We start from the raw sequence: 25,569 nt of genomic DNA, 5'->3' as shown, positions 1-25,569 counted from the left end.
TCATTTATAAAATATTGTAACTTTGGACAATTTCATATTCCATGGGGCAAATCCTGAAATTTTATGTCTTCCATCTGAGATATAAAGATATCTTTAACTTATTTTAGTAATTTACTAAATCACTAAATATTTTATGTTCTTACAATAGTAAAGCATCATCATCATCATTTTCTATGCTAGTATAGGTTGGATGGTTTGACATAGCTGCTTTGAGCTCTAATGTCAGCTTTGGCATGGTATCTGCAGCTGGATGCTTTTCCTAATGCCAGCCACTTTATAGATTCCACTGGGTATTTTTTATTTCTTGTGCCTTTGGCACTAGTAAGCTTTCTAACTAACTTAGGGACAAACCCAGATGTCTTGCTTTAGAGGAGGATAGAAAGTTACCCCACATTTTATAAGGGTGGGTGGGAGTTTCTGGAAAGACGATATGGATGATAGTGATGACATACCAGAGTATCTCAAGCTACAAAAAGATGGGTATAAAGGAGGATGCAGATTGTGATTTGGAGTGAAGAGAGGGGTCAGTTTCATAAAAGTGTGAAAGGAGAGCAATAAATGGTTAGAGATTGGAGTAGAGGTAAATATAGCAAGTGATGAACAATGGTGGAGGTGTAAGTAGAAAAGTTTTTATAATGGACATCTGTGATTTTTTGTTTTTCTTAAGATTTTGTGCTAAAGTCTTATAATTTATCATTGTTACAGAAAAATGTTGAGAAATCTCGTTGTCTTGGTTGTCTTTCTGGAAGTTTCCATCTGGAAAAAAATAACCCAAATGGCTGCACCACCTGTTTCTGTTTTGGAGTAATTAGCAGCTGCAGTAAGTCCAACCTTCACTGGAGCCAGGTAGGTTATATTGTAGTTATTAAATAAATGTGATATATATATATATATATATATATATATATATATATATATATAGAGAGAGAGAGAGAGAGAGAGAGAGAGAGAGAGAGTGTGTGTGTGTGTGATGGTTGTATATAAAAGGTAATATTTGATATTGAGAATGGGTGTACATTTAGTGTAATATGTAATATTAAGAGTGGTCTGTGTGCAATGTAATATCTGATATTGAGAGTGAGTGCATATATAATGTAATATGCCTTTCCTGTCACCATGCCTCATCTGTTTCTAAACAAATTAATATTTTCTCATGGCCAGACATGTTTCCATAGAATATTGGAAATGAACAACACTGCTTGTCTGACAGTGATGCTCCTCAACAATATCACACAATGTCAAGACAAGGAGACATAAGCATATACACCCTCTCACACACATATATATGATGAGCTTCTTTCAGTTTCCATCTACTAAATCCTCTCACAAACTTTGGTTAGCCTGAGGTTATTATAGAACACACTTGCCCTAGGTCCTATGCAGTGGACTAAACCTGTAACTATGTGGTTGGGAAAAAAGCTTCTTAACCATACAACCAGTGTTTTTTTCTCTAAAAGATAAGAAAATTTGAATAAAATTAATTAACTTTTAAATGTATTTTTCACAGGTATCCACATTGAGGAACTGGAATATCCAAAATACTATTGGAGTTAACATTATTGCTAGTAGCCACATCCGAGCCAAAGTGAATGAACAGGTCTCTATTCCTAGCGAAGCAATCTATTGGTCTGCCCCTTCAGCCTATCTTGGTAACAAGGTTAGTGAATATTGACAAATTTTATCTTGTTTACTGCAAATGAATACATTACCAACTACTGGCTATGTCCACATTTATCTGTCGTCTGCCCATAAGAAACAAAGAATAAACATTTCTTGTTATCAAAGACATTTCTTGTTATCAGTGTACTCATTTTTTGTAATCAAAGAACATATATTACATGTAAATTTTTATTGTGTAATGTAAAAAATCATCTTCAGTTGATCTAAAATGGATTAATTTAAATCTTCAGATTCCTTCTTATGGTGGCCGATTGAGTTACAAGATTGTTTTCTCAAGTAAACCAGATGGTGTTGAAACTGTAGGACCTGATGTTATCTTGGTGGTAAGTGATATTTCTTTAAACTTATTCCAGCTATAATTTTGTTATTTTTATGGTTAAATCAAGAGGAGTCTCCTTATGGTTGTTTGACTTGCTAGAATTAGTGATATCTCTCTCAAATCCCATCTTCCATCTTAAAAAATGGTAAGACATATTGCATATTATTCTTTTAGATATTATATGTCTGAGAAATAAAAATGATGGGGATGGTCTTAGCAGAATTAACATTGATTATATGTCTGCTTGTGCAAGGAAGACCTTGGGTTAAAAAATAATAACAACAACAACAACAACAACTACAAGATTGCCCTCATTCTTGTTATCCAAAATCAATGTTATCATCATTTTCCTCCTTTCTCCTCTCATCATTATCATTGCTTCACTTGCTGTGTTATGGTCATTAACATTTCCATCAACATCATAAAACAGGGAACCTGTATACAGTTGCAATTGTGGAATCTAGAATTGCCAGATTCCATTTAATCACATTCTGCTACTTTAACAACAACAACAACAATAAGAGAACGAGATTTGGCAATGCTGTCCTTAACTATACCCAATGGTGAAATGATCATGAATGGAACACTTTTGATTATAGATCTGCTTAATCGGAGCTGACTGCAACAATGAGTAACACCAGTCTATCATAGATGCTACATTCCACTTCATTCTTCATAATTTCTTACAGTATTCCTGTCTTCTTCCCTCCTAGCTCTCCCCACCCTCTTCCTTCTTCATTGTTTTTTGGGCATGGTGTTTAATATATACATACATGTATGTTGGCACTCCGTCACTTACGACATCGAGGGTTCCAGTTGATCCGATCAACGGAACAGCCTGCTTGGGAAATTAACATGCAAGTGGCTGAGCACTCCACAAACACGTGTACTCTTAACGTAGTTCTCGAGGATATTCAGCATGACACAGTGTGACAAGGCTGACCCTTTGAATCACAGGCACAACAGAAACAGGAAGTAAGAGTGAAAGAAAGTTGTGGTGAAAGAGTACAGCAGGGTTCACCACCATCCCCTGCCGGAGCCTCGTGGAGCTTTAGGTGTTTTCGCTCAATAAACACTCACAACGCCCAGTCTGGGAATTGAAACTGCGATCCTATGACTGACATATATGTATAATGTACAGGAAACAGGTATGGTATTCATTGCTTTATAGAACATGCATTTCAGCTAAATGCTACAATAATCACATAACCATTGTTGTAACCGTTGTTGAAGTGCTATGCAATTTTACATTATTGCAAAACACTGATGCAGTGAGGTATAAGATTGCATAGTGTTTCTATACTGTTACATAACTACTACAGCATTTTGGTAAAACATGTGTATATTCTACAGAGCATTGAATACCATACCTATTTTCTGCATATTATTATTTATATTATTTGGCTCATATTCCACACACTAGCTTAACCTAAGGTTGATATCCCATACCATACTACGCTGAATTCTGGTGCAGAGTGTGGAATACAATACTAAACCTGACTTTTGGTTATGTGTTGCACTTCACATCTTTTTATGAGGTATGTATATATATATATAATGCATGTATATGCACTATATCAAATCTCAAAGTGTATCATTGATCTGATTTTCTCCAGGGCAACAACATGTCATTGGCATACTACAGCAAGAATCCTCCAGAGAACAACCGGAGACAAGAATTCATTGTGGATCTACGCGAGGTAAAGACTCTACAACTGATACTTCCTCATTCTTATATGAATTGATTAAGTCTTTCTATTTTCTATTTATTGCATTGATGATAGGTATTGCTGAATTTCTGTATATATGAGAAACATACATATAAATACACACATACTACATCCATTTATAAACATTCTGATATAAGCATTTATGCATATATATATATATATATATATATATATATATATATATATATATATATATATATATGTATGTATGAATATATGTACATATGCATTTATGTATATGTATGTGTATGCTTTATATATATGTATACAGGGTGTGGTGAATAAACTGTTGTCTAAATTATGCAAAAATGAAAATAACACTGATATTTCATTTTAACAGATATATTTACCAAAATTACATAAAAATATCTTGAAATACTAAAGAGTAAATTTCTTCAATAAAATCGCCATTGGCTTCAACCATGGCTTCCAGACGACTTCAGAATCTCCTGCAACACTTCTGGACAGTCTCCTTGTTTAAGTTGGTGAATGCTGCCATAATCCTTGCCTTCAATTCATCTTTGGTGTTACAAGAAGTTTTGTTGGTCTCTTGCTCAACTGCACCCCACACATAATAATCAAGTGGGTTGCAGTCTGGGGAGTTAGGTGGCCAGATGTTAGGGGTGATGTGGTCATAGAAATTGTCTGACGGCCATGACTGGGTTCTCCTGAGTGTGTGGCAAAGTGCAGAGTCCTGTTGCCAGACGTAGAGTCTTCCAGCAGCCACACTCTTGACCCAGGGCAGCACTACCTCCTCCAGGTACTTGATGTAGTCCTCCATGTTGAGTCTGAGGCCATGTGGGAAGATGAATGGTGGCATAATGTTGCCATCACTAGTGATCACTCCAAACACCATGATGTTGACTGGATGTTTTATTTTCATCACTCTCAGTACATATTTTCAGATTGAACTGTCCTCAGATTGCCACTAAACACCCTGAAATGTTCGTATTGGAGCTTTTGGCACAAATGCCAAGCAGTGCAGCATATTGTCTTCAAATTTCTGGCAGAGTGAATTGCATCATAGTACTGTTTTTCTCACAGATGGTGCCTAACTGACCCTACTATACTGTGTAGTTGACAAAATCAAAAACAAACAGTGTGAATGTACAAAATTAAAAATATAAAATAGTGACAATTTACTCTTCACACCCTGTGTTTTTTTTGTTTTTTTTCAGTATACCTTCATGCATGAAATCCATAGCACTCCTGTGCGAAGAGATCAATTCATGATGGTCTTGGCACATCTGGAAGGAATTTACATCAAAGCATCCTATTTGAGTAAAGTACTTGAGATTAGGTGATGTTAAATGCAGTTCTTTTTCATTGTTTGACATTTGACTTTTGTTGACAGTTGTATTGACATCTAGATATAGTAGTAATTATCAAGTATTGTCATTATGTAATGTGTTGTTCTTTGTTGACATTTGACAATGTTGTATTGACATCTTTATGTATAGTAATAATTGTTGAATGCCATCATTATGTAATGTGTTATCCATTGTTGGTAATTTGACAATGTTGTATTGACATCTACATACATAGTAATAATTGTCAAGTATTGTCATTGTATAATGTTTTGTCAGTTTGACAATGTTGTTAATCTAATGCAGGAAATAACACACATTCTTCTTTTGGATAAAGTACAAGTTGCTAGTGCTACATCTCAGAAAGATTTGTCATAAGAACTACAAATTTAATGGGTTATCCTATTAATTCTGAAATTAAGGTATTTTATCCTTGTAATATTGTGAAACAAAGAGTATTCATTGAGTTATAAATACTGTTAAGTGATCTTGTGCATAAATCTTCTTCGTGATTACTAAGGAAGAATGTGTTGGAATGGAGTTGTGTTATCTTCTCCATGATTATATAAGAATTTGTGCTTTGAGCTGTTGATGAATGAAATTGTCTGAACTCTTGCTACTTACACTGATAAGCTTTGTCTTTCCTAAAATATCTGTTTATAGCAAGGAGCTCTAACACAATGAAAAATGTTGTTGCTTAATCCCATATCAGGTCTGACGAGATAAACCTATGATAAAATATTTTCCAATCATGACCAATCCTTTTCGTGTATATTTAGGACCACTTCATCCAATGTGTGCATTATTTTAAAAGATGCTGGAGTTTGATGTATGAAATTTTGCCTGCTATTTATAGCAGACCATGTTGTTACCCATTACAATGCTGACAGTAAAAATATCTGTTAATCATGCATGTACCATCATAAACTGTTCAAAATGAAAGTCTTTTTTTAAAGTGTGTTGCATTGTCTATGTGTTGAAAAAATACACACACGTACACACAAACACACACACACACAAACAAACAAACAAAGATAACTATATGTATTTATATATATATATATATATATATATACATAGTACTGTTTTGAAGTTTGTGTTGCCTTGTGTTGACAAACTTGCCCTTAAAATTCTTGTATTTTTAATTGAAACATGTTAGTTAGTAAGGTGACAACACTACCTAATAGGTATTTTCACACACACACACACACTCTTTCTCTCTCTCTATCTCTCTCTCTCTAACTTTTTCTCCTCTCCTTCTTACCTCTCTAGACACAGGTGTTGTTACAGACAGACAAAGATCAGCTTCTCTTTTATAATATAGGATTGAGGAACCTCATTAAATATGGCAGTGCGGGGGGACATTGCTGAGTGTCATAGTTAGTATTGAAACACTGTACAGTTCATTGTCCAGCACAATATCACACTTGTTCTATAAACTGAAATTGTTGCTTCCTGACATAGACCTCTCTATATGTTGCCTATTTTTCCTTGCTGCCTACTTTTGAGAAAAAAATTTAGCACAAAAATACATTTGTCAGAAGTATGATTTTACTTTTATATTAATGAAACTTTCTGTTTGTCTTTTGTCTGTATCTTGCACAGGTTAAGCAATGTTCAGCTAGAAGTTGCTACTAAAAATGGTAATGGAAATCTGGCACATACAGTAGAAAAATGCCATTGTCCACCAAGTTACAGAGGTACTTCTTGTGAGGTAAAAAAACCCAACAAACTATTTCTGAAATAATAATCCCTAAAACAATTATTGTTTATATAAGTGTATTTGTGTGTGTGTAGGAACAGGTATCTTGCTGTAGAGGAGATACACATCTACTCCTGCTAGAAAGTGTCACATGGAGAATTACTGGACATGACGCAGGATATAAAGTCAACTTTCATAGTACCTAAATTCTAGTTATTAGCAGCTAACTCTAGAGACAGGAACATGAATGGAATGTACTCAGCACTCTACCTTTGGTTCATATGGCGAGAGGTGAGGAAATATGGCTTTTAGTGCTTACATATAGAGGTGCATTAAAGACAAGTGGTTCTTCACAGACATGCAGGTACCAAGAATCATGTGTTATTCTCTGATGGGTCTCTCAACTTCTGCAATTGTTTTGGCTTGCTTGTAGTAAGAAATAAGTTGTGTGTTTCCTGGTTGCTCTCAACTTCTACAAAGATTTTTAGCACCAGATCGCTTAAAACCAAAGAAAAGGGTGTAAATCTCAAAGATGTTTGAGATGATGTTCTGACTCTGTGACATGATCCCCTGTGAGTTAAATGGATGATAAATAGAATGTGCACATGATAATTGCAAGTTTCAATTTTGGTTCACCCATTGCACTAACCCGATAACTCAATGAATGGGGTTCAACTCCTAGTTCTTGCTACAAGAGAAAAGATGGTGATGAGGTGTCTTCACATATCCTCAAGGTACAAGAAGGTGATTAAAAAGAGAAAATGGGCAGAGAATTGAGGATAGTTGGGTGGTTTGGTTCACAAGCATGCGAAAAGAAAGTGACAAATGGTTAGAACTGAGGATAGAGATGAATGCAGTGAATGGTAAATATAGGTGAAGGCATAGTCATTGGTAGCTATCAGTTTAGGAGGAGGTGAAGGACAAAGGTGTGGGTCAGAGAGGAAGAGGTGATAGGTGGCAGTACAAAAAAGGGGAGATGAAGAGCAACAGTTTAATAAGACCATAAATACATGAGAAATTGGGAGACTATGTGAAGTGGAAGGAAATAAGAAAGGGATGTACAGTGACAGATGATGTGGGTCAGATGTACATAGGAGTGGATATAGCGAGTAATAAACAAATGTTGTGGGCCATTGCTGGACCAGTGGTAAATATGAGAGGGTGTTCAGGAAAAAGGGGCATTCAGTAGACGATGAAGTGGTAAAGGATGATATAAGAATGTGAGATTGGTGACAAAAGGAAGTGTTCCTATTGTTTACAGTACTGAATAAGTGGATCTTTATTGACTTTTCATAATCATATTTGTATCTGCCAAAATGCATTAAGAATGAATAGATACATTATTGTTTGGATTTTTACTGTTTTTTGTGCAATACTTCCTAAGGCAGTTGCATGAGGGCGCAGTGGGTCTAGAGGCCCAATTCTGATGTATGCTGTTTGCTGTCATTGATTTGCTCAGGGGCTTATAATGCTACTAAGACAACCTTGTTTATGTGCACCTCGTGAATAAATATTTCACAATATTGTCTTAATGTTTGTAACAATTGGCTAGTTATGTGCCACAGATGTTCTATCAATTCACTTTCTATAATTTACTTCTACTCCATTTGGTTGTACTTTGCTAATTATTAACACCAACTCTGGTGGATTAATAACTTCCTCTGACCCTATCATTGCAGAAATGTGCACCTGGACACTACCGAAGACGGAAAAGTCCATTCTTTGGTTTGTGTTCTCCATGTGAATGCAATGGACATACAAAGAAGTGTGACCCAACAACAGGAGAGTGTTTGGTAATATTAATTTTTTTAAACCATCTCTAACACTACCATCTACTACCAACAACAACACCAACATGACCACCGTAACCACAATCATCACCACCACAACCACCACTAACACTACTGTCATTTTAACTGCCACCACCATCACCACCACAACCACTCCTACTACCACAAATGTAATCACTGCCACCACTACCCCAGTCACAGCTACTACCATCATAACCACCACAAAACATCTACAAGACCACAATTACAACAAGCAACACCACCACTAACACCACAACCATTATCATCACCTCAATCACCATTATCAAAACAAAGACCAATACAACTAATCTAAAACCACCTGCTAGAAATAGCAGCCAGATATTCCTTAAATCTTACCCATTTTAGAAAAGGAAGGATACATTGATTAATGTAATTCTAGGAATACTATGGCAAAAACAAATGATGAAATGGTCTTAGCTGGATCTTTCCCTTTAATTAAAGGATCTGTTCAATCACCTAAAAACAGAGCAACAACTACTATTATGACTATCACCACCAGCACTACCACAAAAGATAAGGAAGCCTGTATGTGATTGCATGACATGCTAGAAATAACAGTCAAATCTCCCTCAAATCACACTCCATGATCTTTAAAAAATAGGAAACAGATAATTCCTGTCCTGGCAGTGCTACTTGGTGGTGTTGCTTGTTCAGGTTAAAATCTGCTGGGATTTGGGTGCCATTGGATGTGCTTGTTTAAGATGCGTGCAAAGTTACAAAACCATCAACATGTGCAGACACTACACATTGCTATGTCAAACACCTGTTGTTGTGTGTGGGACCAATGTAGCTAGCAGTCCATTGTGAGGAATGTCCTGTTACCTTATTTAGCCATGATGGGCTGTCAGTGTTCCTCTGTGTAGTGGCTATGGCAAAAAGCTTTTATGCCGGGTAAAATTGAAAAGTGTGAAGACAGTTTCCTCTTGGGCCAGTTTCTTATCAAATTCTTAGAGAGGGAGGTGAACAAAGTGAGGTCTTAGGTGGATGAGAGAGTGAGTGTGGTAAGAATGGCTTGCATGGTTGGGCAGAACACAGCTGGCAGAGAGCATTTGCCATTCGTAGTCAGGGTGATATGTAAGGTTCCTTGATTGGATCTAGTTGTCCCCTTACTGAGACATTTGCATCTTTTTCTATATTGCTGTTGTTTTTTTGGCTGTGGGGTAAGTAGCTTGCTTACCAACCACATGGTTCCGGGTTCAGTCCCACTGCATGGCACGTTGGGCAAGTGTCTTCTACTATAGCCTCGGGCCGACCAAAGCCTTGTGAGTATATTTGGTAGATGGAAATTGAAAGAAGCCTGTTATATATATGTATATATACATATGTATGTGTGTGCATATGTTTGTGTGTCTTTGTTTGTCCCCCCAACATCGCTTGACAACTGATGCTGGTGTGTTTACGTCTCCGTAACTTAGCGGTTCGGCAAAAGAGACTGATAGAATAAGTACTAGGCTTACAATGAATTAGTCCTGGGGTTGATTTGCTCGACTAAAGGCGGTGCTCCAGCATGGCCACAGTCAAATCACTGAAACAAGTAAAAAGAGTAAAGAGTACTTGCCACCTCCTCCACATGTTTTTGTAAATTGTCCCTGCAATGCCACCTTCTCTGTTGCTCTTGTGGCAAGGAAAACAAAACATTATTTTAATTTTATTTATTTTATGATTTTCTTTCTTCCACAACAGGACTGCGAGGACAACACCACAGGATTTTATTGTGAGAAGTGTAAACCAGGTTATTCTGGAGATCCAGCCAATGGAGTTTGTGCAATCTGTGCCTGCCCTATGCCAGTTGCTTCAAATAAGTAGGTGCAATGTTTATTACACACACACACATGTGCTTGATAAAATCCTCAACAGTGCATTTAAAATTACTCAATAGAGGAAAAGAAAATGGAGAGTTGAAAGTTAATAATTATTTAGTAATAAATTGATAAATCTTACTTCCTACAGCTGTTTCCATTTGTACTCATTAAGTAAATTACAAATTTATGCTTTAAATTTGCTTTTATAACATATGAGCAAAATATCAGGGGAAAAGATATACATTAAAAGATTACATGCTGACCTTTTAGTTCATACCAGCAGACTAAATATTTGTTATTTTATTTTATTTAATTTTTATTTGTGTGTGTGTGTGAGGGTTAACAGATTAATTTGAATATAATAAAAAATGAAGTATAATAAAAAGGTAGATTAAAATAAAATAAAAAGTCAAATACAATAAAAATAAAAGATAAAATATCAAATAAACAAGATAATATGTACATACAGACATACATATATAAAAATATACATAAAAATGTACATATATATATATATATATATATATATATATATATACATACATACATACATAAACACTTATACATACATACATATATATATATATATATATATATATATATATATATATATATATATATATATATATATATATATATATAATTAAGGGATCAGCAAAATATTTGCTTAAGAAAAAATTAACATACAGACTCTATGTATTAATCAGTGCCCATTGGTTGGAGAAATTTAAATTAGTTTACATGTGGTTAAGCATTTCAAGAAAATATCTAATCATGACGGTTTCTCAATATATACATGTGTGCTGAATTCATCATCATCATCATCATCGTTTAACGTCCGCTTTCCATGCTGGCATGGGGTGGACGGTTTGACTGAGGACTAGTGAGCCAGAGGCTGCACCAGACTCAATCTGATTTGGCAAAGTTTCTACAGCTGGATGCCCAGTAATAACTGCATGCATGTATATACACACTCATACATGCACACACACACATCTATAAATATATATACATACGTATGGACATACATAAATGCACAGATATGCATATACATGCACATAAGTACATACATAAAGCATATAGTATACACATAGATACACATTATAACCTTCAATTCAATAGTATTAAATAGTATTAATTCATGCACACACAAAAATAGAAATAAAATAACTGCATATATTTAGTCTGGTGGTATTGAATACGGATTATATGCTTAACATATACCTATTGATTTAGGGAAATTTTATTTCCCCAATATATTAGGTATAAAACCAATGTTTCCTTGGATGTAATCATTCCTTTAAGAGGTTAATATATCCTCTAATTAACTTATATATATATCCCTGTTTTAAATATATACTTTGATTGTTTTTTTAAACTTTTGCAGCTTTGCCAAAAATTGTGTTACTAATTCTCATGGTGCCACCACTTTCTGCTCGTGTAAGGAGGGGTACAGAGGTGCAAAATGTGACAAGTAAGTGAACTATTTCAGCAATGTTAATTGTTGTTTGTGTTGGAACAATAAATACTTCTAAATGGGATGATGCAAGTCAATTAGGGATATCACAGGAATTTATCAGACGTTCAAAATAGTTGTAAGGTTTCTTTTGTAATTAGATACAAACTTATAAGTGAACTGGGGAAATTTGAACAGTAACATGATAATGCCTGAATTATGACTATGCCAATGAAAATATAATATGTCCATACTTCAGATATTTCTGCTGCTGGTGTCTGAAGAGGGACAAAAATTTAAAAGATGGTCCTATTTTTCTTATTGCACTTATTGTATGAATTTTAAATTTTCATTAGAAAAATTAACTGTTACCATTTTTTATTGAAGATGTTCTCCAGGATACTATGGAGATCCACTGATGGTTGGTGGATCATGCCAACCTTGCCAGTGTAGTGATAACATCGATCTCAATAATCCTAACAGCTGTGATAAAAAAACTGGAGAGTGTAGAAACTGCACAAATAATTCTGCTGGCAAGAATTGCGACATGTGTAAGGAAGGATGGTTTGGTGATCCAGTTATAGCAAAGAACTGTACAAGTAAGTTTGTTAATTCATTAATTTGTTTCTTTTTATAAGGGCAGCATGTGTAGAGTATATGAGGTGAACTCAGCTATTGTATATTCCTGACATATATATGATTGAACCTCCACTGACCACACTCTGCTGTGGTATTGGATCTCAGAAATAAATGTTTCCAAGCAAGCCAATATTTTCCCTTGGCTAGACATGCTTTTTCATGGAAGACTGGAAACAAATGATACTGTTTGTATGACAGTAGCACTTATTTATACCTATCATTTGATATCAAGATTAACAGACATACATACATATGCATATATACACATATACTCCTCCATATATATATATATATATATATATATTATCATCATCATCTTAATATCCACTTTACCATGCTTGCATGATTAAGATAGAATTTGTTGAAGCAGATTTTCTACAGCCAGTTTCCAAGTAAGGTAATATTCCCCCCTGCCTGGATATGTTCTCATTGAAGATTGGAAAAGAATGACACTACTTACATGAAAATGGCACTTACAACTATCACTTGATGTCAAAACAAAGACACATACATCTTCTCTCTCTCTCTCTCTCTCTCTCTCCCTCTCTCTCTCTCCCCCTCTCTCTCCCTCCCCCCCTCTCTCTCATACACACACTCACACACACATCAATTACTATCTACCAAATCCAATTTGTTCAACCTGGAGGTAGATTTTAAATTAGCTTCATGTTTCTGCAATTACTCCTTCAGTTACTTAGCCTCAGGCATCACAGTGTGCTTAAGACATTTGCAGTAGTTTTGGGTTCAGTATCATTGCACAGCACACTGGGCAAGCATCTTTAGCTATAACCTTGGAGACACCTGTGCCTCTATTGTACTTTAGCTTCTTAAAACCTGGCATAAGTTCAGATCCCTCTCTACTGCAATCCCACTCAGTCTTTGAAGGTAGATCCCAGCATATGTGTACACTATGTATGTATATATGTAAGAGAATTTTTATATTCATTAAACATCAATTTTAATTAATCTAAATGCTATAAATTTTTTTTGATTGATTGCAGGGTGTACTTGTGATACCTGTGGTACTTCTAAGTGTGATGATACATTTGGTTTCTGCTACTGCAAACGTAATGTTGTTGGGAAGAGATGTAACAGATGCTTGGTAAGTGTTATATATATTTATGTACATGTATATATGTGCACACACACACGGACATTCACATGTATGTATATATAATTGTTATGTATGTCTTTGTATTAGTATGGATTAAATAATATGTAAGCTTTAAATCTTGTGGTATACGATAAATCGTATACAATAAATTGTATGTGGGAGATAGTTGGTTAATCTTCATTATAGTAATTACTGGTACATCTATGATGTAGATCATGTTATACATATACACACATGCACATAGATTCATGCATATATTCACACATAGACATATATATGCATGCATACATACATAATATGTACATGTATACATACCTATATATGTACATATATACATACATGCATATGTACTTACATATGTACATACCTACATACAGGCAGACATACAAATTTCTTTGCTTTATTTTTGAATTGACAGCCAAATCATTATGGTTTCAAAGACTGCAATGGCTGCAAGAGTTGTGATTGTGGTCTTGCTTCTCGTTCCGATTCATGTGATGATATGACTGGACAGTGCCGATGTGAGCCAGGTGCTGGTGGACGTAAGTGTGACCGCTGTCTAGATGGCTACTGGGATTATGGTGCAAACGGTTGTAAACGTAAGTAGATATTTCTTTGATTCCTATTCAAAGGAGAGACTTTTTGCTTGTTTCCAGTTTCATTTCTTTCTACAGTCTTGCTATCTGTCTCTGTATATGTACATGAAATATATGATGATAATAATAATGATATTACTACTACTACTAATGATAATAATAATAATAATTATTATTATTATTATAATCATCATCATCATTGTCATTATTATTATCATCATCATTGTCATTATTATTACTATTGTAATAGTCTCATAGCAGCTAATTAATGTTGCTGAATGGTTTCATGCTAGTAACCTTCCAGAATTGGAGAGGTAAATTAACAATCATCAAACATGACTGAATAGAAAAGTATGGCCTGGGCTCTTTCCTATTGGAAGCATAAAAATGCCACATCCTGTTTATGAGTCTCAGAGTTATTGGAAAACAAGACAAAACGAAAATCATGGATGAAAGAACCAAAGTTGTATCTGAAGCACATCAAAGTTATGTCCCTTCGATTTGCCCCTTTTTAGCCAGTGATTTTCATGTCAGCATACAGGTGACAAAATGTCCGCTTCAGTTTTATGTGATATTTGATTGTTAAGTGAAGAGGTGGGGAGAAATGAAGTGGAGAGGGTGATTTGGGGTTAGAGAAAAATAGGGAGGTGTAGCAGAGAGGTAGGGGAGCAAATTAGGAGAGAAGTGGGAGGGTTAAGTATTTGTAACAGTGTATATGCATGTAAGTGCATATATATAAGCTATGTGTGTGGGAGGAATTAACTGCTTGTTTATGGTGAGAGAAGCACCAATGGGAGAAACACTAACCAGACTTAAAGTTCAGGTAGGCCCCTGAGTGCAGGGTAGTCAATATGATTCTTTTCTCTGCTAAATAGAGTCCGTACCTCCTACTACTATAGAGGTAAAGTTTGCACTTTTCCAACAGTCTCCATTTGATGTTATATTGTGCAACACTTCCTTTCAATCTCCATATATATATATATATATATATATATATATATATATATATCTTGCCAATGTTGTGATTTTACATCTCTCTCTGATATTAAATAAAAACATATGGGCATTGAGCCTGGATCTGAAGGGGCCTTTGATTGTGCTCACATATATTTGTACTTTCATTGCTTTACTAGGATTCCTCAAGATTATTTCTGCATTATACACGATAATTACTGTATTAGTTTGACCATCTAGTAGATATGTGGCATTACCTCTGCATGAGCAGCCTGCCTATGTGTTAGGTGTATTTACTAAAATTTTCTTTATGCACAATGCATATCGATAAAGCATACATAACTACAGTTTTTTTCATTGAGTAATTTCCTTCAGTGATTTGCATTTTAATATATCATATAGTGTTTTACAATATTTAATATTGTTATAAACTACTTTTTTTCTTTTTGTTTATAACACTTAATTATAAATTACATTTTTGTTTTAATATAAAAAGGAAAAAATAAGTCTAAAATTAGCAAATATGTTTATGTAATAAGAAAAAATTGTTTAAACACAGACAAAGGGACAGTAGGGATTTATATAGAAAATGTGTAAAGATAAAAACAATTACAATTAATGAAAAATTCTAACAAATCTCCTTTGTAATATATCATAAAGGGTTTATGATATCTAATATACTGTAAAACACTTTATTTGTTTTTAATGTATTATAAAGTGATATATAATATTTGATATATTATTGGATGTTGCTTTTAATATATTATAAAGTAATATATAATATTTAATATTATTTATATGTCAGGTTGTTCTTGTGCAAGAAGTGGAGTTTCCCGAACATGTGACCCTGTAACTGGTGTCTGCCGTTGTATGGAAGGTTATGTAGGAAGCTCTTGTAATCGATGTGCTAAAGATTGGGTCAAAATACCTGGGAAAGGATGCAGCCGTGAGTAACTTAATTTATGTATATATAATTACTTGTTTTGTTAGATGTCTAATATAAGACAATTAAGACTTCAAGTTCACATAAGTAATGAGAGTTTGCTGCGTCACTGTGCAATTTATGTTTGTGTGTGTGTGTAATATATATATATGTATATATGTGTGTGTATATTTGGTTGACAGAAACCTGTTGTGTGTGTGTGTGTGTGTGTGTTAGATAAAATGAGATAACAAAGCCGAATCTGTATGGAATTTTCAGGACATTTATAAAGAGCAAGTTAGTCTTACAGCTGTTTCTGGAATATTAGGAATATCCCTTCATCAGAGATAATTTGAGATGGTTAAATAGAGGGAGATATTAGAGTTCAATATAAGGAGTTATTTAACCATCTCACATCGTCTCTGATTAAGGGATACCCCTAATATCCCAGAAGCAGCTGTAAGACTATCTTTCTCTTATAAATGTCCTGAAAATTCTACACAGCCTTGACTTTGTTGTCTCATTTTATTTAACATATACATGCTCATACAAGACCCGCATTGGGATCCTCATACGTATCATTATTGAATCAAGAGTTTAACTACGGTGCTTCCATAGCACTTACATAGCATTACCTGCCACCTTAGGTCTTCTGGATACCAATACCTCTCATATTTATATATAGTCAATTCAAATAAACAAACAATTAAAAAACAGATGAAAAACGAAAAATACAAATATGAGGATGTGCACAAGAAATATATTAATTTGGTGCTCGGTGAAGGGAGAGAGTTGATGTTAACGTTTTGAGCATTACATATATATCTTTTTATGATTCTCCTCTCACAAAAAGTTTTGCAAAAGAGATTGACAGAATAAGTACTAGGCTTTCAAATGGTGCTGGGATCAATTTGTTTGACTAAAATTCTTCAAGGTGGTGCCTTAGCATGACCTAAGTCTAATGAGTATATATAAAAAAAAAGGTGCATGTGTATTTCTTCAAAAAATAATAGCAAACATTAACTGAAGAAAAGACTAGACAAAAATATTCTTAATATTTATTAAACAGAATAAAGTAGTGAGGTGGCAGAATTGTCAGCACATCGAGCAAAATGTTTAGCAGAATTTTTTCATCTTTACATTCTAAATTCAAATTCTGCTGAGGTCAACTTTACCTTTCATCCTTTCAGGGTCGATTAAAAATGGGTACCAGTTCAGTACTAGGGTCAATGTAATTGACACCTTCCCCCACAATTGCTGACCTTGTGCCAAAATTGGAAATCAATATTTATTAAATAGAGTAACTGAGTTGCTAACAATGACTTTTCACACACGAATGCATGCGCACGCTGGTATATGTATGTGTATGGTTATATTTCTAATTTTATATATGTTTTTTTTTTTCCTTTCAGAATGTGATAAATGTACCAAGCTCCTCTTATCAGATCTCGGTGACTTGCATAATAACATTACATCAGTGCGACATCAGTTACAATTTTTGAGTGTTGGCATTGCAGCTCGGAAGGAACTGACTAAAATTAAAAAAGAGTACAAAAATTTAAGGGTAGGTATAAATATATCTGAATATTCTCCAAAGTATTGTTGCTTGATTTTCCGTAGCTTCACAGTGTATAAATTCTTTACTCACTTTGCTTATATTAAAAAATATACCATTCATAAAACACATGGAACTATTCTTTGTAGTACTATTGTGCTCATTTTGATTAAATTTCTAAAGAAATATTATACAACTAGCATACCCATGTCATAAAAAATACCAACACTTTTATTAATGATAGAAAGTGGTGCATCAATACGATGGGGTAAACCATTGCTTACAAACACAAAATTGAATCACTTGAAGAATCAGACACAGTTGTAACATCTTGGATGAAAATATCACCCACATAATGCATGTGTATGTATGTACACACACATATATATGTATATGTATGTATACATATATATATACACACACACATGTGTATGTTTATATATAATTAATACGTTTGAAAATGGAGAGATTTAATGGTTATAAATTAATTTATTAATTATTTAACATTGCCGACAATTGTTTCACTTCACACCCAATTTAAATTACAAAACATATATCATTAAACCACAGTAGTGGTTGAATATATACTTAAGTCTATCATTTCGTCAATCACGGCAGCTTCCAAGCTTCACCACTAATTCAGTTCTCAAATTGCAAACTGTTAATAGTTTTAAAGAGGACACCTCCTCAGCTACACTTCGGCATAAATAGTTTGAGATTTGGTTCAGCAGAAAAAAGTTACATCAAAATATCTGCGACCCCAAGGGGGCAGGTAGGCTGATATTCATCTTCAATTAACATAAATTTTTTAATTTTAAATTAAAAATATACCTTTTTTAGGCTTAAAGGATAGAAAAATGCATGAGGAATTGAAAGTCGCTAGTTGCATTGAACAAAAATCAGTAGAAAAAGAGTTATGAGGTAAAATGTTACGAAATTTCATGTCAGTAAGTAAAAAAGTAAGGGAGTAATGCTTAAGCAATAAGAATAAAGAATACATTTCTAAAATGAATGTTTAATTTCTAAGGCAGCAAGCTGGTGGAAATGTTAGCATGCTGGGCATAATGCTTCACGGTATTTTGTCTGTCTTTACGTTTTTTAGTTCAAATTTCACCACGGTCGACTTTGACGTACAGATTATTTAATTAATTTTTTTAACTAAACACTTTCAGACTTCTTTCTATTACTGACAAAAATAATGAATACTGTATATTTTTTAGTTTAAGTTCTTGTATATATGAAGCTAGCATTGTAGAAGATTTATATTTTGCGTTGGTAAAAGAGTTCAAATGGACCTTATATCGACATTTAAAGTCTACAGTACTTCCTATATAAGCTTATCCTCTGTGTAGCAGGGATTTCCACAGAACACCTATATACTATGTTATTACATAAAGAGGATCCAGTTAACAGACACGACTCCTTAATTTGACAATTACAATATTTTTTCCCCCCTTGCATTAGTATTAATTTTCCAGTTATTAGAGGTTAAGACACCCCCGACTTTGAGGGATTGACCTGGTGTAATGTTTACATTAGAGTTATTGTCAGTTTTGGAGTTATAGAGTTCATTATAAAGATTTGTGTGGGTAGATTTCTTAAGGCTTAGTTTAGACCTATTGACGGAAGCTATGTTCAAACCTAAATTCGGAGTAGTAGAGTATGACGATTTCACAGATGATTTGTTAAAAATAGGACAATGTTTATGATTTTTAGGAAAATTTTTCTTCAGTATCTTAAAAAACAATTTGGGTAAAGATTTGACCTGAAGAGAGAAGGGTCGGGTAAACCATATAATTTCACATATCGTAGATGTTAAATATTTGGTCTGGTTAGATTGGTTGGGGATATGGGGTTTATATTTATGTGAATTTCTAAATGCCATGTTATTAATTCGGGCCACATTCATAGTTTTTTAATTGGTTTATCTAAATTGGGGCTCATATTACTATATTTTGAGCCAGTTCCATTCAAGATATTTGCAATTTTGGTTTTAAGAATTGTATCAGGGATGTAAAATATTTCTTTTTCAAAACCACTTAACTTTAGGGCTTGGTTATAATACAGAATGTGAGTGTTGGATATCTCCTCATTCGCCAATAAGTTTGAGATTCTAATTGAGATAGCTGTTACCATACTATGGAGGGTTGATCTAGGATGATTAGAAAGAATGTTGTTATATTATATATATATATATATATATATATATATATATATATATCATCATCATCGTTTAACGTCCGCTTTCCATGCTAGCATGGGTTGGACGATTTGACTGAGGACTGGTGAAACCGGATGGCAACACCAGGCTCCAGTCTAATTTGGCAGAGTTTCTACAGCTGGATGCCCTTCCTAACGCCAACCACTCAGAGAGTGTAGTGGGTGCTTTTACGTGTCACCCGCACGAAAACGGCCACGCTCGAAATGGTGTCTTTTATGTGCGACCCGCACAAGCCAGTCCAGGGGCACTGGCAACGATCTCGCTCGAAAATCCTACGGGAGCCAGTCAGGCGGTACTGGCAACGGCCACGCTCAAAATGGTGCATCTCATGTGCCACCCGCACAAGAACCAGTCCAGGGGCACTGGCAACGATCTTACTTGGTTTGCCGGGTCTTCTCACGCACAGCACATTTCCAAAGGTCTCGGTCAGTAGTCATCGCCTCGGTGAGGCCCAATGTACGAAGGTCTTGCCTCACCACCTCAGCCCAGGTCTTCCTGGGCCTACCTCTTCCACGGGTTCCCTCAACTGTTAGGGTGTGGCACTTTTTCACGCAGCTATCCTCATCCATTCTCACCACATGTCCATACCAACGCAATCGTCTCTCTTGCACACCACAACTGATGCTTCTAATGTTCAGCTTTTCTCTCAAGATACTTACACTCTGACGAGTATTCACATTGACATTACACATCCAACTGAGCATACTGGCTTCATTCCTTGCAAGCTTACGTATGTCCTCAGCAGTTACAGCCCATGTTTCACTGCCATGTAGCATGGCTGTTCGTACGCATGCGTCATACAGTCTGCCTTTTACTCTGAGTGAGAGTCCCTTTGTCGCTAGCAGGGGTAAGAGCTCTCTAAACTTTGCCCAGGCTATTCTTATTCTAGCAGCTACACTTTCAGCGCACCCACCCCCACTACTAACTTGGTCGCCCAGATAGCGGAAGCTATCGACTACCTCTAGTTTTTCACCCTGGAATGAGATAGAAGTTGTTTCCTGTTTGTTTACAGTCTTTATTGCACCTGAACATCTGCCACAAACAAAAACTAACTTGCTAGTTAACCTGCCTTTGATGTTGCTGCACCTCTTATGTGTCCATAGCTTGCACCGGGTACATCTTATAGAGTTACTACCTACTCCTTTTCTACATACTGAGCAGGGCCATCTACCTGAAGGGGTTTGTGTTTTATCTACCTTCCTACTTATTAGGATTTTGGTTTTAGCTAGGTTGACTCTAAGGCCCTTCAATTCTAGACCTTGCTTCCACACCTGAAACTTCTCCTCTAGTTCTGATAGTGACTCCGCAATTAGGGCAAGGTCATCAGCATAGAGGAGCTCCCAGGGGCAACCTGTCTTGAACTCCTCTGTGATTGCCTGGAGGACTATGATAAATAAGAGGGGGCTGAGGACGGAACCTTGGTGGACCCCTACCTCTACCCGGAATTCATTGCTGTACTCATTTCCAACCCTCACCTTACTGGCAGCATCTCTGTACATGGCTCGCACAGCTCTCACTAACCATTCTTCTATCCCAAGTTTCCTCATTGACCACCAGATAAGGGATCGGGGGACCCTGTCAAAGGCTTTCTCCATGTCAACGAAAGCCAGGTACAGAGGTTTATCCTTAGCTTGGTATTTCTCCTGCAACTGTCTCACTAGAAATAAGGCACGAACCCAAACTGCATCTCATCTAAATTGATTCGCTCCCTAATTAGTTGGGCTATGACCCTCTCTGTAACTTTCATAACCTGATCTAACAGCTTGATGCCTCTGTAATTATTTGTATCTAAAGCGTCACCTTTACCTTTGTAGCAGTTGACTATGATGCTGCTACACCAGTCATTCGGTATGACTCCTTCGTGTATCACCTGGTTCGTAATACGGGTGACTAGGCTATAGCCAACACTGCCAGATATTTTGAGCATCTCTGCAGTGATTCCTGATGGGCCGGGGGCTTTTCCGGTATTCATACTCTTAATTGCTTTATCTACCCTGGTACTATCAACTCGGATAGCTGGTCCCTCTATTGGGTCGACATACGGCAGGCTCTCTTTCTTCCATTCATTCTCTTTATTAAGCAATCTATCGTAGTGGCATCTCCAGACCTCTTTCTTTGCATCCTCATTTAATGCAAGTGTACCATCATCCATGCGAACACATTTCTCTCCTACAACATCACTATTCTCTCTCCTACACTGTCTTGCAACACGAAATACCTCGAGTCTTTGGTCCTCACGGCGCAGAACATTGGCAAATCTTTCCTTATCTGCTTCCCCTCTGGCTAAATAAACCTGTCGCCTAGCCTCCCTTCTGGCACATTGGTACAATTCCCTGCTACCACCGTTCTTCCAGTCCTTCCAAGCCTGTTTCTTTTGTCTAATAGCCCTGTCTACCTCCTTGTTCCACCACCACGTTACTCTGGGTCGGGAGGGGACCTTACACCACCCACAAATCTGGTCGGTGGCCTTCAACAGGTTGTCCTGCAGAAATCTCCAATTGTCTTCCACGTTGTATGATGCTATATCCCCTTCTATTTCGTTAAATGCTTCAAGTAACTTGTCTCTAAGTCTCTGTCCGTTTGCAGGGTCTTTAAGCTTCTACACCCTTCTCCTCCAAGCCTGTCTAATTCTGGGCACCCATTTTGCCTTGATCCCAAGTCGCTAACTACTAATCTATGTTGTGGGGTACATTCTTCGCCAGGGTAGGTTTTGGCATTTATAAGCCGCCCTCTTTCCCTATTTCTGGCGAGGATGTAATCGATTTGGCTAGAGTGTCTGCCGGAGTGGTAGGTGACTAGGTGACTGGCAGGTTTCCTGAAGTTGGTATTGCAGACCATAAGATCAGTTGCATCACAGAACTCCAGCAGTCTGGTTCCCTCCTCATTGCGGGAACCGAAGCCATAGCCTCCATGTATGCCATGGAAGCCTCCAGCACGACGTCCGACATGACCGTTGAAGTCTCCAGCCACAAAGAGAAGGTCCCTGTCACTCGTCGACGAGGTAGTTTGCAAGAGGGTGTCATAGAATTGGTCTTTCAGACCATCTGGTAGCCCCGGTTGAGGTGCATAGGCTGAGATGACAGTAGCTAATCTATGATGAAGCACTAGTCTGATCTTAAGTACTCTGTCACTTACTCTAACGACCTCGATTACTTTATCCACCCATTTCTCCGCTAGAAGTATTCCTACGCCCCCGACCCCATCAGTGTTCCCTGCCCAGAAAATCTTGTACCTGTGTTCTTTGCCTGTGAGGAACCTCGCAGAACCTCCTCTCCATCTTACTTCTTGGATGCAGCACATATCTACGCGTCTCCGTTCAAGCATCTCAACAATTTCACCAGATCTACCTTTCAGCGTGCCGACGTTGAGAGTGCCAATCCTAACAGTATGGGTGTTGGGGGTGTGGGCCTGTAGCCTGGGAAGGGGAAAAGCAGTGTCGTGTACCTGAAAAGAAAACTTGATGATGATGATGATATATATGTGTGTGTGTATGTATATGTATGTATATATATATATGTATGTATATATATATATATATATATATATATATATATATATATATATATATATACATACATACATATTTATATGCTCCTATGCATGCACATACATATACATGTGTGTGTATGCATGTGTGAATGTGTGTGCACACACGTTTGCTCACAGGTTTTAGATTGATGAAATCAATAAAATATATTATCTTCTACTTGGAAACGTAAATATGGGTTGGTATCAGAAAGGGCAAGCATGGAAAATGGAAAATATATTATTGTTCACATAACATATATATACAGATTTGGTGTGCAGGAGAGATAACTGCACTGGTATGGTCATGTGTTGCATATGGATGAGGGCAGTTGTGTGAGGGAGTGTCGCACCCTAACAGTGGAGGGAACCTGTGGAAGAGGTAGACTCAGGAAGACCTGGGATGAAGTGAAGCCCAACCTTTGAATGTTGGGCCTCACAGAAGCAATGACAAGTGACCAAGACCTTTGGAAATTTGCTGTGCTTGAGAAAACCCAGCAAGCCAAGTGAGATCATAGCCATGGACTATGCCAATATTGCGTAACTGGCCCATTTAAGAGTACCCTTCAATTACCAGGCAATATGCTGTGCTTGAGAAGACCTGTTGAGTCAAGTGAAATCATTGTCATGGCCAATGCTAGTACTGCCTGACTGGCACTTAAAAAGCATCATTCAAGCATGGTTGATGCCTGACTGGCTCCCGTACTGGTGGCATATAAAAAAGAACCATTCAAGCGTGGTCAATGCCAGTGCCACCTGACTGGTCCCATTCTGGTGTAAAAAGCACCCAATACACTCTCAGAGTGGTTGGTGTTAGGAAGAGCATCCAGCTGTAGAAATTTTGCCAGATCAGATTGGAGTTTGGTGCAGCCTCCTGGCTTGCTAGTCCTCAGTCAAACCGTCCAACCCATGCCAGCATGGAAAGTGGACGTTAAACGATAATGATGATGATGATTTATATACATGTGTCTGTGTATACGAAGATGATAAACTAAAAGCAATTTATGATAAAAATTTGCAGTACTATTTTCATTAAACTACAGAGCAAAACCTCTGAATACAGTTCACCTGCTTTAGCATCTGTGATTGTTGCCCACTCCCACTCCATTTGTTGTTTTACTTTTTTTTATTCTAACATGACCGATGAGTCACCAATTGCATTTTAGTATATATATGATCAAAGACAAACTGCTGATAAGTTTTGTCTTTAACATGGTTTCAGTTTCAAATAGAAGATATCTCACCTGATTTACACTGCTAATCACATCTAGAAATACATGAATGCTAAACAATCTAAAAAAATTTTAATTCATTAATTGTAAAACAGAAATTTCTTTGTCACTTACATTCTATGTTGTGGCCACCCAAAATCTCTTCTACCCATGCCTACAAAATCTATTACTGTACCATAATGTAAACTCTCAATGTTAATGCTGAGCCTTCCTGTTGCTCTATAATCCTTCAGATTATAATCCTTCAGTATTAATATTGACCCTACAGTTGCTTTACTATGAATGTAAATCCTTCTGTATTAATGTTGATCCCGTCAGTCAGTGAAGTAAATCTCCATTCATCTTTTCCATTTCTATTTTTCCCAGGAGAAAGTCAACAAGTTGCCATCAAGGAGATATAAAAACTATGATGATGAGATTGATGATCTGAATCAGAAAGCAAGCTCATCTCTTTTCAAAGTAAGACTTTTTTTTTGCTGCTGCTGTCATTGGCTGCATTGCTGTTGTTGTTTACCTCCAGGTCACCCTGACTGAACAGGCCTTTGATCAAAGCCATTCCAGCTGTGGCCTTCTCATCATCTTTTCATATGTCGTGGTCTACATTAAGTAGTATATCCTTCTTTACTTATGATAGTGGAGGTATGACTTGAGGAAGATTTGGCTGCTTTTTCATGTAGGTGAAGTGACCACCCAGAGACCCACTCATTGTTGATCTTTGGGGTTATTGGTGTTGTTTAGCCCCAGGCCAGCACTGACTGAACTGATCAATGATCAAAGATATTCTGACCATGATCATCCAGTCATTTTGTTGATATAATGTGTATAAGATCACATCCCAAATATGTTCTTTTATTCACTAGCAGAATATAATATGAGGGAGATTTGGTTGCTATTTTCTAGTAGGTCAAGCAACACTCTAGATGCTCTAGCAACTGCAATGCAGTAGAGATTCTAGCAACTGGACATTCAGCCATTAGCAACAC

General features: G+C 36.4%; 1 protein-coding gene across 5 annotated transcripts in view; it reads left to right on the top strand.

The window, feature by feature from the left end:
• The window catches only part of LOC106878847 (laminin subunit alpha), a 250,341-nt gene that overhangs the window by 131,238 nt on the left and 93,534 nt on the right, over positions 1–25,569 (top strand). For all 5 annotated transcript variants that reach the window (XM_089357441.1, XM_089357440.1, XM_089357439.1 and 2 more), the window contains 15 exons: positions 706–846; positions 1,508–1,657; positions 1,911–2,003; positions 3,616–3,699; positions 4,908–5,029; positions 6,642–6,750; positions 8,418–8,531; positions 10,254–10,372; positions 11,760–11,846; positions 12,216–12,427; positions 13,469–13,569; positions 14,000–14,180; positions 15,937–16,077; positions 17,466–17,617; positions 24,953–25,045. In XM_089357441.1, the coding sequence (XP_089213567.1) occupies positions 706–846; positions 1,508–1,657; positions 1,911–2,003; positions 3,616–3,699; positions 4,908–5,029; positions 6,642–6,750; positions 8,418–8,531; positions 10,254–10,372; positions 11,760–11,846; positions 12,216–12,427; positions 13,469–13,569; positions 14,000–14,180; positions 15,937–16,077; positions 17,466–17,617; positions 24,953–25,045 (1,899 nt within the window). The remainder of the gene's footprint in view (positions 1–705; positions 847–1,507; positions 1,658–1,910; positions 2,004–3,615; positions 3,700–4,907; positions 5,030–6,641; positions 6,751–8,417; positions 8,532–10,253; positions 10,373–11,759; positions 11,847–12,215; positions 12,428–13,468; positions 13,570–13,999; positions 14,181–15,936; positions 16,078–17,465; positions 17,618–24,952; positions 25,046–25,569) is intronic.

The sequence above is a fragment of the Octopus bimaculoides genome, chromosome 9 (genome assembly GCF_046866305.1).
Source record: "Octopus bimaculoides isolate indiv1 chromosome 9, ASM4686630v1, whole genome shotgun sequence".
Lineage (NCBI taxonomy): Eukaryota > Metazoa > Mollusca > Cephalopoda > Octopoda > Octopodidae > Octopus > Octopus bimaculoides.
Note: the sequence above shows the minus strand (reverse complement) of the source record. Positions and strands in the feature narration are given on the sequence as shown.